Source organism: Thunnus maccoyii, chromosome 16 (assembly GCF_910596095.1).
Source record: "Thunnus maccoyii chromosome 16, fThuMac1.1, whole genome shotgun sequence".
Lineage (NCBI taxonomy): Eukaryota > Metazoa > Chordata > Actinopteri > Scombriformes > Scombridae > Thunnus > Thunnus maccoyii.
In genome coordinates, this window is record NC_056548.1 from 18,623,265 (window position 1) to 18,637,808 (window position 14,544).

A 14,544-nucleotide genomic window follows, 5' to 3' on the forward strand; every position below is an offset into this window, starting at 1 on the left:
GCTTAATTTGAAATCTTGTACTGGTTATGCAGATCCAAGGTTGTTTGTTTGGTCTGAAATTACTGCTTTTCCCGCATATCTCTAAAGGGATTCATTGACAATCCTGTGATATTTTTCCAAAGAGCTGGTCAGTTATGGATAAACATTTGTCCTGCAGTGTTCGTCTAGGTAATTTAAGGTCAGTAAAGTTTAACTGGTAGACTATACTAACAGTTAAAGTTCAAATTGAGAGTTAATTAATTATTAGTTTACATTAATTAATGAATATTTACTTCAATGTGTGTACTTTGCCTTCAAAAGGTTTTTGGGATAAAGGCCAAAATGTCCAAACTAACATGTACATATTAGTAGGTGTAACCTACGCAATATTCACACTGCTTATACTGGTTAAAATGACAGATCAGGAACAAATAGAAAATGACCAGTTTACACTAACATCATTCATGTGTGTCATCTACATGGTATATTTGCCTGTTACTCTGAACCTACAGGAGATTTCAGCACTCTGCTGTCCAGACTCCTGCTGTCAAATTCATACAGAAAGCCTCTTTTTTCCACATTATTAGCAAAATACAGCAAAGATAGATCAGCGTTTGCTCACCTAATATAGGAAGAATGATTACACTTGAAAATATATTGCAGGGTGCATTAAATCTTTTCTCAATATGTGCTATAAATTATGTCTTTAAGTGAAAAGCAAACAGACTAAACAGATAACAGAGATGTGAAACTTTTCTTTTTTATACCAATAACAAACAACTTATGACCACCAAGACAATGTCATCATGAACTTGTCTGGTCTAGAGTAAAGATCAATTTAATCAAAAATGTATAGTTTTCATGTTCAACCTAGATGACACATTCTACATAATGGGAAAAAAATAGAGACTGTGTTATAACCAAATTCACAGCAACAGTACCAAAATACACCTAATAAGCTAATTAACAAAAACTAGCCTATCTCTGCAGCACTTCATTCAACACATAGAAGGGACATGCTGTATCCACTGTCTTTATGTACAATATGTTCTACGGCTTGTTGCCCTTTACTGCAGAATATCCTACTGTGTGTTGAATAATGACATATAACTAGGAAATGTCAGACTAAATAAACTGTCTGACATGTGCACTGGTAAGGTATAGACTGTATGGGATGTAAATTTATGAACCATGAAGGAGAAACCGAGCACATAAATAAGACAATAGCGAAACTGGAAGCAGAAGAAAAACTTGCCTCTTTTATATTACAGACAAAGAGGGTTGTTTCCTTAAATGCATCTAAACTAAAGTTTTTTTACTGTACCTGCTGTATGCCGTAGGTCCATCCCTGTTTGATGCGGTCCTTGGCCCACACATTGTGTGCATTCTCTGCCAGTTTGTCTACCAGCAGCTCCTGACTTGGAGTCAGTTTTATGTCAGACAGGTCCAGAGGAGTCGGCTTATAACCATTGGACATCATGTAGCTACAGAAAAGAGATAATGGAAAAAAAAATGTTTCTCTCAGTCATGAACATCTGAATATCCGATGATTGTGGACTGGGTTTAAACACCTTTTGATTTTCAATTTCATCTCTGCATTTAATGTAGATAAGCTAAAGTATTGCATGTTTCAGTTGATGGTGACATCTTTTTCTCAACTGCTGTATCTTTTTAACTGTTGGGGTGATCGTGATCTGTACCTACAGACAGTTTTCTAACAAACTTTGGATAAGATAATTTGTACAGTAAATGTAAATGTGCACTCTCACTTCTTTGGGAGTTTTATCTTTTTGAGGGAGTCCTCCGCATTTGGATTGACCTGAACTACACGACAGCCCAATGCCAGCAGCGTCCTGTGGGGAAAAACAACATACAGAGACAGAACGAATGAAGCTTTTCTGCAGATTATGTTTAATCTTAACATTACTTCCGCTTCGCTTGTACGTGTAGATCCAACAGGGATAATAGATGGGTGGGGGGGGCATGTCCTAATCTGTCAGAAGAAAAAGGCTGAGGAATACCCAGAGGAATGCACTGGGCGTGAAGTGCTCTTGACAAATTTTCTTCACACCTTATGAGAGGACAAAGTGACAGTAAAAATGAGTTTGATGTCACTCACAAACCCATCAGTGTCACCCAGATGTGTCTGCCACTGCCACAGATCAAAATTAATCACAGCAAACCATAGTGTTCTCCTATATCATTTAAAGAGCGTTTATGTAAAGCACTTGTAATAGGTCTCACTGGGACTGTTACAAGCAGAAGCAAGTGTTGTGCAGAGCATTGACAAGCGGGAAAAGGACCACGGACTGACAATCAGCAAGACTTGTTTGCTTGTGCAACAATGGAAATGGAAAGTTCTGACCACAAGCATAAATGCATTGATCATTTATCATTCTTTAAGGAATGATGTCAATATACACATAGGAGATTAGTGTATACTATCACACTGAATAATATATACTGTATTTAATTTATTCAAAAAGAAAACATTAAAATTGTAACTAGACTACATCAACTCTATCATTGATGTTTTAATGTTCAGAAACTGCTTTAAAGAAAATCTAATTTTGTTAACTTTCTTCTTTTTTGTCTCTTTCCCACCAGCACACACTTTCTTCTTCTCTTCAAAAACAATAGTATGATGGTGGAGAAAACCAAACCATAATGCTCAACATACTTTAGAGTTTCTGTTGACATCTGCAGATTGTAGTTCTTTTCCGTTTCTGGCAGCTTGGAGAAATCCACCAGGCATGGATGCTGCCGCTTATTATCATCCCTTATCTATGAGAAAAAGAACAGTCAGAGAAATAACATTTCAACCCCCCTCTGTCACCTGCTATGTTGCTCCACAGGAACTCTATATGTTATGTACATCATATGGGGAGGTTTACTAAACATATGCATATGAAATACATAGCTTTGTCACTAAATGTTATTGTGAACTAACAGGGGAATGGGAATGTAGTCTAAATACAGGGTGCTACTGGTTGCAGTGATAAGACGGTCTACTCTAGTGAACATGTTATGGAAGAGGAAGGAGGGAGCATGTTTTCTTGAGGAAGATAGAAAGGTGTATGACTGGAATACCAAGTGAGGGGTGTAATGCCTCTCATGAGGCTGCACTTTATGCCAAATAATCCCTTTGGCAATGCTGCTCAGAGGAGGCGGCATGGCAATGGTGGATGTCTACCAAGAAAACATGCAAGGTTGTGTACAGATATGCAGCTGTGTGTGTGGGTCCAATGAACACCAGCCAGCTCTTTTGTGAATAGTACAAGAACTCTACAGGAAATCTCTTCTCTGGCAGTTCTTCCCTGTACAGAATTATATTTGTGGAACAAACAACACCTGAAAAAGGTATTTTATGCAAGCACAGCTAAACAACAGACAATATATTGCTTATTCTCTCTGCTTTACCACATCTACTGTGAATGCTACTGTAATTAAACACACTGAATAACACACCACAGAAGGAGCTGCAGCGGAACCACATTTACAATTACATATGATAACATGTGCACCTTGGCTATCTCTCAACAGATTTTACCACTACTGACCCACTGGTAGTGCCTCTGACTCCAAGTAAGACTTCTTGACAATTAAAAAATAAAGATTTCTGTTTTAATAAACAGATGTTCCACCTATCTTCATCGTATATTAATGATTCTGTCAAGGTGTTTCCTGCATAGAAGTATGTATTAGTAATAGGGGGAGGATGCTCATACATGTATGTTTGTATTATAGACATAAGAGCTGTGTCACATACTGTTGTTGTGTTGTCATCTGTTCCTTTAAGGGCAAAACAGGTCACTTTTGTTATTCATTGGCTAATGTGCAATAAACCAAGAAAGTCATCAGTAAGTCTTCTGCAGAAGGGACCAATTATGAATCTTTTATAATTTGTAGGTATAATCACATATATAACTGAAGATGTAATCATGAAAAGTAATCCTTTTGTGCATTTTTCAACTAATCATAATCAAAAATACTCCATAATGAAGGCTTTCTACTTCTATGTTTATTGGCGCTGTTGATATGAACAAACCTTTAAAGGACTAATTGGACAGTTTGAAAAATATGATTATTCCCTTTCTTGCTGAAAGTTAGATGAGAAGATCAGGACCAGGAGAACATTAGCTTAGTTTACCATAAAGACTGGAGACAGAGAAACAGCTGGCCTGGCTCTCTCAAAAATTCAAAACAACTCTTACCAACACCTCTGGAGCTCACTAATTAACACATTGTATCTGGTTTGTTTGATCCGTGCACAAATGGAAAGAGGAAACTTCCTGGAGTCTCAGCTGATTGCAATTTTTAACTTTGTACAGAGCCCGGCTAGCTGTTTCCCTCTGCTTCCGGACTTCATGCTAAGCTAATTATCTCCTGGCTGTTGCTTCATAACTAACACACAGACATGAGAGTGATATCTATCTTCATTTCTGACTCCCTGCAAGAAAGCAAGAAAGACCTCTCAATCAATGTGGAAGTGATAGCAGGTTTCTTGGGTAATCAATTAAATACCCATTGTTTTCTTTAAAAAGAGGAAAAAGTAAATGCAGAAAATTTAAATACAAGGTTTCCTCTTGGTTTATTGCTGCGATGAAATTGCCAAAATATCCTGTTCTGCCCTTGGGTGAACCAATACTTCATAATTCATGACTTACTGTTTACTAAAACACAGACACAATGAATCTTCTACCTACAAACAAACTGGAATGAAGCATCTAAATGAATGGTATGGAGAGCATCTATCATGGAAAATGAGAGTGTTCTTTCCACTTACCCTCTTTTTTGGTGTGAACCGCAAATTATAAAAGAGAAAGCAAGATGACGTACAGGCTTTTGTGATGATTAAATTCTAATACTATAACTAAAGCATTTAAAGCTGTTTTTCCTTTAAACTCAAATTTGTTTAGAAAATGTGTAATTGTGATGTTTATTTCTCCAGACACATGGCAAAATGTATGGATTATGCTTTTCAATCTTTTGATCCAGAGTGATGATCTTGTTGTGAGAGTATTATATAAGTAAAGGAACAATCTCCATTTTCTGACCTTGCCGTACGACCAGCCCAGCTCAATCTTATTCATGCCCCATAGTTCATGGATGTTTTCAGCCAGCTTGTCCCGAACATTTTCCAAATGAGGTGGCATAACAATCTAAAAAAACAAGCAAAGTATGGTTCTGAATGAAACTGTGAGAGAACTATTGACAATTTGTCTTGCAACACAGTATTTTATTGCTATTGTGTACTTTTCTGCATAGGCTCTAACACAAATTCATGTCTTGAAATTAAGTCACTATAACTATTTCTGTGAGTTTACCTGGCTGGTTTCCACGGGTGTGGGGATGAAGGAGGCCTGTGACATGACATGAGTGGTGCCCAGCAAATCTCGGACCCCGTCCGCATCTCTCTTGTACTCTTTCACCGGCTCCACCTTCATCTTCTCTTTTGGCAGCAGAGCCTCATAACATGGAGCATAACTTGACGGAGGCAGGAATTTAAAGTCGCCATGTCGACCACCCAACAGGAAACGTACCCTAAGGAGATAAAATGTTGGTCATCTGTTGGCTTATTCAATTAATAGTCAATGGGGAAAATGTCATTATATGAATGCAGTATAAATGAACAAAACTGATAATCATACAGCTAAAACTGACAGAAGCAGCCAGCGAAAGGAAAACCAAACAAACAGTTCAAAGTAAATGCTTTTCCTCCTCTTAATCCACTTCAATCATTTCCAGCCTGTGCCTAACAGTGACAAGTTTAGCTCTGAGAGTGAAAAAAAGCATCTCAGGCCATCATTGTGAAGAGGCTCTCCTGAGGCTGCCCAAAATAGCTACTCAAGTAGTAGTTGTGACGCAACTGAGCCCGTTCTGGATGCAGCCCTCAATTATTGAGTAGTGAAGATGTGTGTCTGTCATTTTCTGGCACATTTATCTCCACAGAGATGTTCACCCTGTTCACTGGGTCAGGTTCACCTAGCAAGCTTGAAGGTGTCATAACCCACACAAAAGAGGTCAGGAGGGGCCCCTTGCCACGTGAAATGCTGAGCGCTATCTCGGAAAATCAAATCAATTGTACAGTTACAGATGACTAAAATACAAACTATTTTGTAACTTAGTAGTCAGATTTGCTTTAGTTTTGTGAAAAGAGGAACGAACTATCTGAATAACATTAGAGCTGAGAAGAAGACATACCTTTTATAGCAATAGTTCAACATTACATTGCTTTTTCAACTAGGTTAGCTTTTTCTCTTGGATAGCTTTGTCTCTCTGCTAAGCTAAGCTAATGCGTCCTGCCTGTAGATTTATATATAAATATGAGAGTGGTGTCGATCTTCTCAACTCAAGAGCAAATAAGAATATTTCCCAAAATGTCAAACTATTCCTTTAAATCTGTGGCTACAATAGATGGGAAATACACTTTTAACACTTTTAAAATCTTTTTTTTTTTCATAAGTCACATTATAACAGAACAATGAGGCTATTAAATATGACAAAAATTATAAAAGAGGAAATGTTAAATTGATACCAAAAAGGAGAAAATAATTCATAGCTTTTATTCTTAGTTTAATCTATATTACATAATCTCTTTCTGTAATATAAGCAAAAGTAACAAAAGTCTAAATGATCAAAGAAGATTAATAAACTAGGGGAATTTCTACAGCGTTGTTTTAACGTCTCTGAGGAAAATCGTCCTCCTAGACTCCTTTATGAAGCAAAATCTGCTGAATCACATGCAACTCTTAATTCCCTTTCCACTGCGTATACACAATCTGGTATGGTACTACTTTTTGTGAATTCATTTTTATCAGGCAATGAGGATTGAATTAACTTTCTGATGGCTTACATGACCAAATAAAATTAGTCTCCTGGGTTCTCTGGACTTCAAAGAGTGAAAGCTGTAATGCAAAAGGCTGCTTTGCTCTACAAAGTCAGAGTCAATCATGGAATCATGGAAAAACTGCTGGAGCTTGAAATTCCATTTTCAAGTCTTGTCAATCACACTATCTGTGGTCACCATGGCAACAGCGAGGAATATGAAGCCAGCCTATTTTACCTGTGTCCAATCTCAAGGCCTTGAGGATTAATGCATTTGGACAAGAATGAGTAGGTGGGTTAGATGGATTTCATGCAATCAGTGTTTGTGTGAGTGTAGGTTTAGAGTACATATGGTAATATATTTCCTTTGGCTTGCGCTTGTCTGTCTGTCTGTGCTTGTGTGTGTCGCTCATTCATCATCGAGGAATTTTAGAGAGCCTGAGTCTGCCTCAGACAACACACAGAAGAAAGAAATACTCACTTGACCCCTGCAGAGAAGCTGACGACAGGGAAGAAGAGCCCGTCTGTATTGAAATTTTCAAACATGCCCTGAACGGGCTGTCCGTTGATCCTGAAAGAGATGCTGGGAGCTCCCAGGTCCAGACAGCAGCTCACCACATCCTCTGAGGTCAGGATGTGCTGGTTCATGGACGCAACCGCCCGCGGGATACGACCTGTTCAGAATACACACATACACACAATTATGTGAAATATGACCCAGTGAGTGATGTTGGCATAGATCACGTCTCTCACACACACAAAGACATACACACAGGACACAAATTTGTACTCACAAATGCACACAGTTACACACACTCTGGGCAAGGAGATCATCCCTGTAGGGTGCTGATTCTGTCTAGACACAACCTGGCTGTAGCCCAGGGTTACTGCTCATGTTTCATACATCAGCTTATTATGATCTGAGTTACACGCACACACACAAACACTTTTCCTCCAAACACTGACCTGACCAGAGGTGGAGTCCATCAAAACCATAGGAATAGAGGTCATCTCCAACGCCGTTGCCCCCCCAGCCCTCACCTCCCCCAGGGTAGGGGGCATAGCCTTTAGTGTTTGCCCAGCCCACCCTCAGATGGGAGGGCTCGCTGGTCACAAAGTGGTCCACCTGGTCTATCATCAGCTCATAGTACCACTTCTTATACTGAGCTGAGCCCTCGCTCACCCCGAGGAAGATGTTCGGTCTCATACTGGCAATGAAGTAAAACATAAAATCATTAAATGACCCACAGCGCAAGAACAATATTCTCAGATATTCTTATATTCAGTTGTAACATCTTCTTTTTCTTCTTAAAACAAAAAGTCTGCCCTTAGGACAAGATAATTCAATTTGCTTCCAATTCGTTTGGTTCCTAAAAATGCGTTGATATCTTGAAACAAGGCAGAGCAAAGCAGATCACTTCATTATTGGTTAGATTAGTGAGATAAATCTTAGTTTATCTCATAGAGACTTAAAGTTTGAGGATCTTAAGCGATAATAGGACATTTCACATGGGCTAAGGCCCAATGTGATGTCAGTGTACGGTGCCTTGTTGTTTCCGTCACTTCATGGTTGAGTGTTCATTGGTCATGTTCCAATTAGTGGACCATGTTGTTAAGAAAACACAATCCACACTCAACATGTAGCATTAGTTGTAAATGTGTAGCTTGTATACGCAATTACATGGACCAAAGATTTGAATGATGAATATACACTAACCCACAACAGACTGGGCTCTGGAGCCGGTTACACCAGCTGTTTCTAATTTCAGTTTAGCCTAGTTGTAACTTGAGTATTTACTAAGTGGAGATTTACACATCAATTAAAATGAGTTGCACCACACAAACTAGTTCTCACGTAGAGATTAGTAGTTACTAAATAGTTACACTCAGTAATTGGGAACAACTGTTATGTAGCTAGATAACTAAACCAACTGACAAAGCTAACATTAGCCTGCTAATACAACTTGTTCAGTGAAAAAATAAAAGTAAAACAGGTAAGTAAAGTAGAAGAACAAAAGAGGCTTAATGGTTCTAGCCTGACACTGGATCCAAATGCTGTTAAATAAAAAAAGGGACTAAATAACATTGGTTAATAAGATCCCAATTGTAAAGTACATACGACTCTGAAACACACATATTTCTTCAAGCATATATAAATAAAACAGCATCATACCTTCATTACAAATGATATATCAGAGAAATATATACTTGATATATCACTTTACTGCCTAAAATTGTTATTTTTAGCAGTTATGCAGGCAGTTACAGCTGTTATGTTGGTATACTTCAGTGACTTCTTGTTTATATTGCTGATTGCTTTGATCGGACAAGTCTTTAGTGACTAAGACATTCCTTTGATTTAAATGATGCAACCTAATTTTAAAAAATCACTATTTAAAAAACTTTAATGACTTGGTAACATTGTTTTTAAATTACTTCCTTACTTAAACCATTAGATTTGGAAATGTAATTTTGAAGTGAAAATAAATAACTAAAATCTAAAATTGTATCAGAGAAGCATGATGTTGACAGGAGAAGGTGCATGAATGTTTTCTAACCTTTGGACATCATTGACAAGCTGGGTTTGCAGCAGCAGATCTCTCTTGGGCAGCAAATGATCACAGATAAGGTTCTGATTGGTTCGCACAGCTACGCCGTTACACACACACAACGAGCAGAGCACATCCAGAATCTAAAGAGAGAAGTGGAGAAACCGGGGAGGAACATAAGCAACAATATCAAGAGGAAGAGTATAACAGCTCCCCAACAACTGATATTAATCCCTGGATATGAATCCATACCTTTCTAGAAATTACTGATTATCTTTGTCCCTAAACACTGACCAGGTTGCTGCTCTAGGGACAGCCTCTTTTCAAGCACCCACTGCATAATTACTCATGAGATGCTCATGGGGGCAAAAACATGTCCAATAATATTCCTTTTATGTTAGCTTAACAAAGCCATAGAATTAAATGGGCTGGGGAGCTCAGCCAAGGGTGACAGGCCAGAGCCCCTACGCTTTATCATTGGCCCTTTTCTCCTGCTTCCATAGCTAAATGATACATTCAGGCTGATTTATGACCCAGGCCATCTGACTGCCTCCTCCCCATCTCAATTCACTGTTAAAGAGATTGATTCATGATGGGGACGCTCTGCAACCAAACCCCAGGAACCTTCTGTCTTGGATGGAACTTTGTATGCTGGCAGACATAATGTTAAACGTAATGAATAAGTAGCTAAAGAGAAGAACAGGTGAGAAAGAGTCCCAGAGGGAACTGTTATGGAAATGGATTTGCATCCAGTGAACCATTTTGGTGAGCTTAATGAGGAAAGAACTGAAGATGACTGGACGCAGGGTAAACAAGCAGTGTGTACTTTCATGTTGTTATGTGCTTTCTTGCTTGACAAAAAAATTCTGACGACATCCAAGTGACTGGTGATGTATCAGTGCGCATCCTAAAGACATAGTTCAACAAAATGTGCTTATTCGCTGTCTTGCTGAGTTTATTGAGAAGATTGATACCACTCACATGTCTTTGGGTAGCTGGAGCCAGCAACCATTAGCTTAGCCTAGTACAAACACTGGAAACAGGACTAGACTAGCTAAGCTAAGCTAACCAGCTGCTGGCTCTAGCCACATATTTACTATACAGACATGATCTATCTTCTCATCTAACTCTCAGCAAGAAAGCGGATAAATGTGTTCCCCAAAATGTCCTCCTTTAAGTATTTATTCTGTTGTTTTATTGTCTTATACTAATTTGAAATTACCACCTAATTCTCTTTACTACTGAAAAAGAGCTACAAGCAATGTGTGTGTAGCCTGAAAGTGAAAAACTCACTGTACTGTATTTGCAGTGTTGTGTGTGGTTTCTCACCAAGACATCAAACCTATGTTTACCTTTATTTACAATTTGGGTTCATTGTACAACATTCTCCTTGTGCTCCAAAGGTCTGATCTACGTGCTGCTCACCTTGTGATTGCGTCCGTGCTTGTAGAGCAGTGATATGATGGACTTGATGTGTCCTCTCTGGATGATGTTGAGGGCCTCGGGGCTCTCAATTAGAATGCAGTGGAGAACTTCCAGGATGCCTGCATAGCCGCAAATTCATCAATTAGTTAACACCCGCAGAGGAGAAAGACACACCAGAGGACACTCCTCAAAGAGACATACAGTCCACTTTGTTCAAACGGGAACACTCAGATACTGTAACTACTGGTGCATCCTTTACACTTAAAACGTAAAAGTGCCTATGTTATTTTTTTTAGGCAAGCAGTGTCATCTTTTTACATCCTTTGAGACTCATGTCTCTGTTGAGGAGTGCTGGATTGCCATCAAAGGGACTTGATCGTTTTGTGATGTCTCTTTCACAGAGAAAAATACAAGGTATTTCACAATGCTGTTTCACAGGAAGCTGAGGATGTGTGAGAATAATAATGAGCGTACCTGAAGAAGACTCTAGTCTCTCCAGCTTGCTAACCAGCCAGTCCAAGTTGTTGGAGAACTGGGTGCAGTTGTTCCTGTTTCCTCTAATTAAGGCCGCTGAAGGGCACAAGAAAAGTGTGCATGAGTCAAATCTTATAGGAAAGAAGAACTTTTTTTTTTTTGCAAAGTAGTCTGATGGATCCCCTTCAGTGCACTGCCAAACCTCACTCCTTACACAACAGCAAAACAATGTCAACCAAAGGTGGACACCTTAAAAGCACACCCTAAGCCAAAGAAGGGAGAGGTGCTGCTTTGGCCCTCTTATACATATTAATTTGGAAGACACCTAAGATAGAGGGAGGGAACAACACAAGGAGAGGAAAGACATAAACACAAACAAGCACAAATACACACCCACATATGTCCTAGCAAAGAAAGACAGGGTCACCTAACGCAGACAGACAAGGAAGAAAGGAGGGAGGCATCCCAAATCCACTTAGTGCTGCGCCGGAGCAGGTGTGTGGAGGAGGGAACAGGGGGAAGAAAGAGACGTGGCTGGAACACTAATAGGAGCCAGGAGGTGAAATCAGTGTAAATAAGAGTGTGAAGGACACACTTGGAGGGCAGAGGGGCTTCAATGTGGCAGGATGGGAGATAAACTTAACATAAAGACTATGCACATTCTCTCCTTAAGAACGGGGCATATTCAAGAAAATCATGCCTGCTTAGAATTTTCTGCTCAGAGATGTATTTTTATGTCTCAGTTGTTGAAAAAAATGATCCAGCCAAACATTATTTTCATCAGATAGAAGACAGCGGACAGAGAGGGAGAGCAAAAACATATATATATATATATATATATCTTTCCCTGCCAGGTCACTTTAGTAAGAAACATCTATATTTGACAGAGCATATGGTAGCAGTGCATGAGGTTAAAGTGATTTTTTAGAAAGTCAGGGCTGATGACATTGGGTTATGGGAGCATAAAGAGCAACAAGAACAGCAGCATAAAGAGTGATGAGAGTTGACATTCAGGCTGCTTCAACAGTTAAAACCATCTGGCCAATAGGGGACACCCCAAATTGTGTGTGACGACTGATCTTGTTGGCGTGACGCCCTGAAAGCACATCACATAAACAGGAAAGCTTCTTTGTATGCAATGGGCCACATGCCACCAATTCTTTTCTCCAACAATGTGAGTATATGTGTGAGTATTAGAGATGGGGGTAGCTATAGTGTGTGTGCATGTTTAATGCGTGTCTGTGTGTGTATATGTAAGGTCATGTAGTTTTTGGCAACCTCAGAATTCAATCCTCCAGTCTGAAGAGTCAGTAAAGCAGTTGGTTAAATACCAGGTCAGCACAGTTCCTCATCACAACTGAACCACTACACTTAGAGCTGGGAGGTACAGTGGAAATTCATTTAGTGTGTGTTTGTCCATACATATGTGTGTACGTGGTATGTGGAGCTTCTTACCCAGCAGCTCATACAGCAGGTTGAGAATGTCTTTCCAGGCTGCTCCGGCCTCTGACCCAGCACACTCTCCAAAGTGGGCCATACTGTTGTACACGTTCAGACGGTCGATGCAGTTGGACACCAGAGTCAGCATGCCCTAAGAAATGCACAGTGACCCAACTCATTAACATCATAAAAAACACATAAAAAGAAAATAAATATAAAATATGCACATTTTACACATTAATGTTCTCAAAATGCAGGTATTAATAGCAAGCTCTCATAGTCTGAGAGCTTAATTTAGTGAAATCCTTGTCTTCAGCATTCAATTAGTTGACCATCATGAACACAACCCCAATGGCTCTCTCCTGTCCCATTTGGTGGTCATGTCATGGTGATTTATTCCACAGAGAAATATCTATAGTGATCAGATATGCTAAATGGAGGGCGTAAAAGACAAAATGGAAATTGCAGATGATTTATAACGGCGAGAAAAAATCATGAGTCAGCTGTCTACAGTGACAAATTGACCATCTAAATGTAATATATTAGGGGTGGGACAGAGATGTGCTATTTTGGTGTATTATCATGGGAAAACAGGTAAATAAAGTGAAAGATGAATTGATGAAATGTGCGTAATTTGCAGATATTAAAAGTTACATATTGTATGATAATTGCACATATATTCTATTAAATATTTATTAAAGTTGGCTTGAGGATATGGTGACACATTCATTTTGTTGTTGTAGCCTGTTAGAGGTAAGGGGAGTTTAGATGGTTGACATCATAGGTCCCCTCAGTAAGGCAGCTGACATTTCGTAATTGATGAAAGCAATTTAGGTCCTAGAGGCTTAGCAAGAAAGCTTCAGTGCATTCGTGCCAGCCTCGGGGAAAACTTATAACACCAAAACTGCTGACACTTTCAAATGCAGTGCCTCCAAATACAAGATGGCATTGAAACACACCACAAAGAATCAATTGCTTTAGCTTTTCTTTTGCACCGCTTTCAGCTCACTCTTATGTGCAGTCACTTACTAGAACTGCCTCAATCACAAGTCAAACTATTTTGCTACACAGCAGAACAGCTCTTGGTATTATTAACTGATATTTCATGGACTGTGAGTTTGCCCTCCTTGATAGTGAAACTCACTTCCTGTTTGAATAGATTCTGCCTATTCTTGAGTGACCGTAGCTTGATCTGCCTCTCTTCGTGCTCCAGCTCGGCGTCAGGGAGCTGAAAATAGGTGATGAGGTCATTGAGGGTTTGGAGCACCTCCTCGACGGGCAGGGAGACCAGTGCCCTATTCTTAACACCAAGACAATCTAGGTCTCTGGAAGAGGGAGACAGAGAGAGCACAGAAACATCAACGCTCAGACAAACTGGGAGACAAGTGCGATTAAAAAAAAAACAAAAACGTTTTTTCAGAGATGACAGCAGTCCCCACTAATTTTCTTGATCATGTATAGCTTTCAAAATGCTACCATTCATCACAAATTACCACTGTGACCCTTTGATACAGACACTCTGACTGGGAGGCTGAACAGACTTGAGAGGCTGTGATCTCAACGTTTAGCCCACAGGTTCATCCATGCTGAAATGCTGATTTCCGCTGGCCTACTAAAAATAGCTCCTGTCGAACGCGTTGGAGGGGTGTGGGGAGATGTATGTGTCACAGCCGCAGGGGAGAAGCTGACAAACTCTCACATGTTCCATGAGTGCCCTCGAACCCGACCCAGGGGACAGCGGGCCGTTTGATAACAAATAAAGGGTAGTGGAAGCATCCACTTACGTGCTTCAGGGCTTCTTTTCCTCATAGCTGGCCGTGCGTAGCCGTGACGCTGCTGCACTGTTTGC

The 14,544-nt window shown here is 39.7% G+C and overlaps 1 protein-coding gene across 1 annotated transcript in view; it reads right to left on the reverse strand.

The window, feature by feature from the left end:
• The window catches only part of LOC121880709 (ryanodine receptor 3-like), a 114,333-nt gene that overhangs the window by 61,250 nt on the left and 38,539 nt on the right, over positions 1-14,544 (reverse strand). The window contains exons 13-24 of the mRNA XM_042388170.1: positions 13,840-14,020; positions 12,711-12,846; positions 11,256-11,351; positions 10,782-10,900; positions 9,366-9,499; positions 7,774-8,015; positions 7,289-7,481; positions 5,307-5,523; positions 5,037-5,141; positions 2,660-2,763; positions 1,749-1,832; positions 1,304-1,463 (exon numbers count right to left, since the gene is read on the reverse strand). Coding sequence (XP_042244104.1) covers positions 1,304-1,463; positions 1,749-1,832; positions 2,660-2,763; positions 5,037-5,141; positions 5,307-5,523; positions 7,289-7,481; positions 7,774-8,015; positions 9,366-9,499; positions 10,782-10,900; positions 11,256-11,351; positions 12,711-12,846; positions 13,840-14,020 — 1,771 coding nt within the window. The remainder of the gene's footprint in view (positions 1-1,303; positions 1,464-1,748; positions 1,833-2,659; positions 2,764-5,036; positions 5,142-5,306; positions 5,524-7,288; positions 7,482-7,773; positions 8,016-9,365; positions 9,500-10,781; positions 10,901-11,255; positions 11,352-12,710; positions 12,847-13,839; positions 14,021-14,544) is intronic.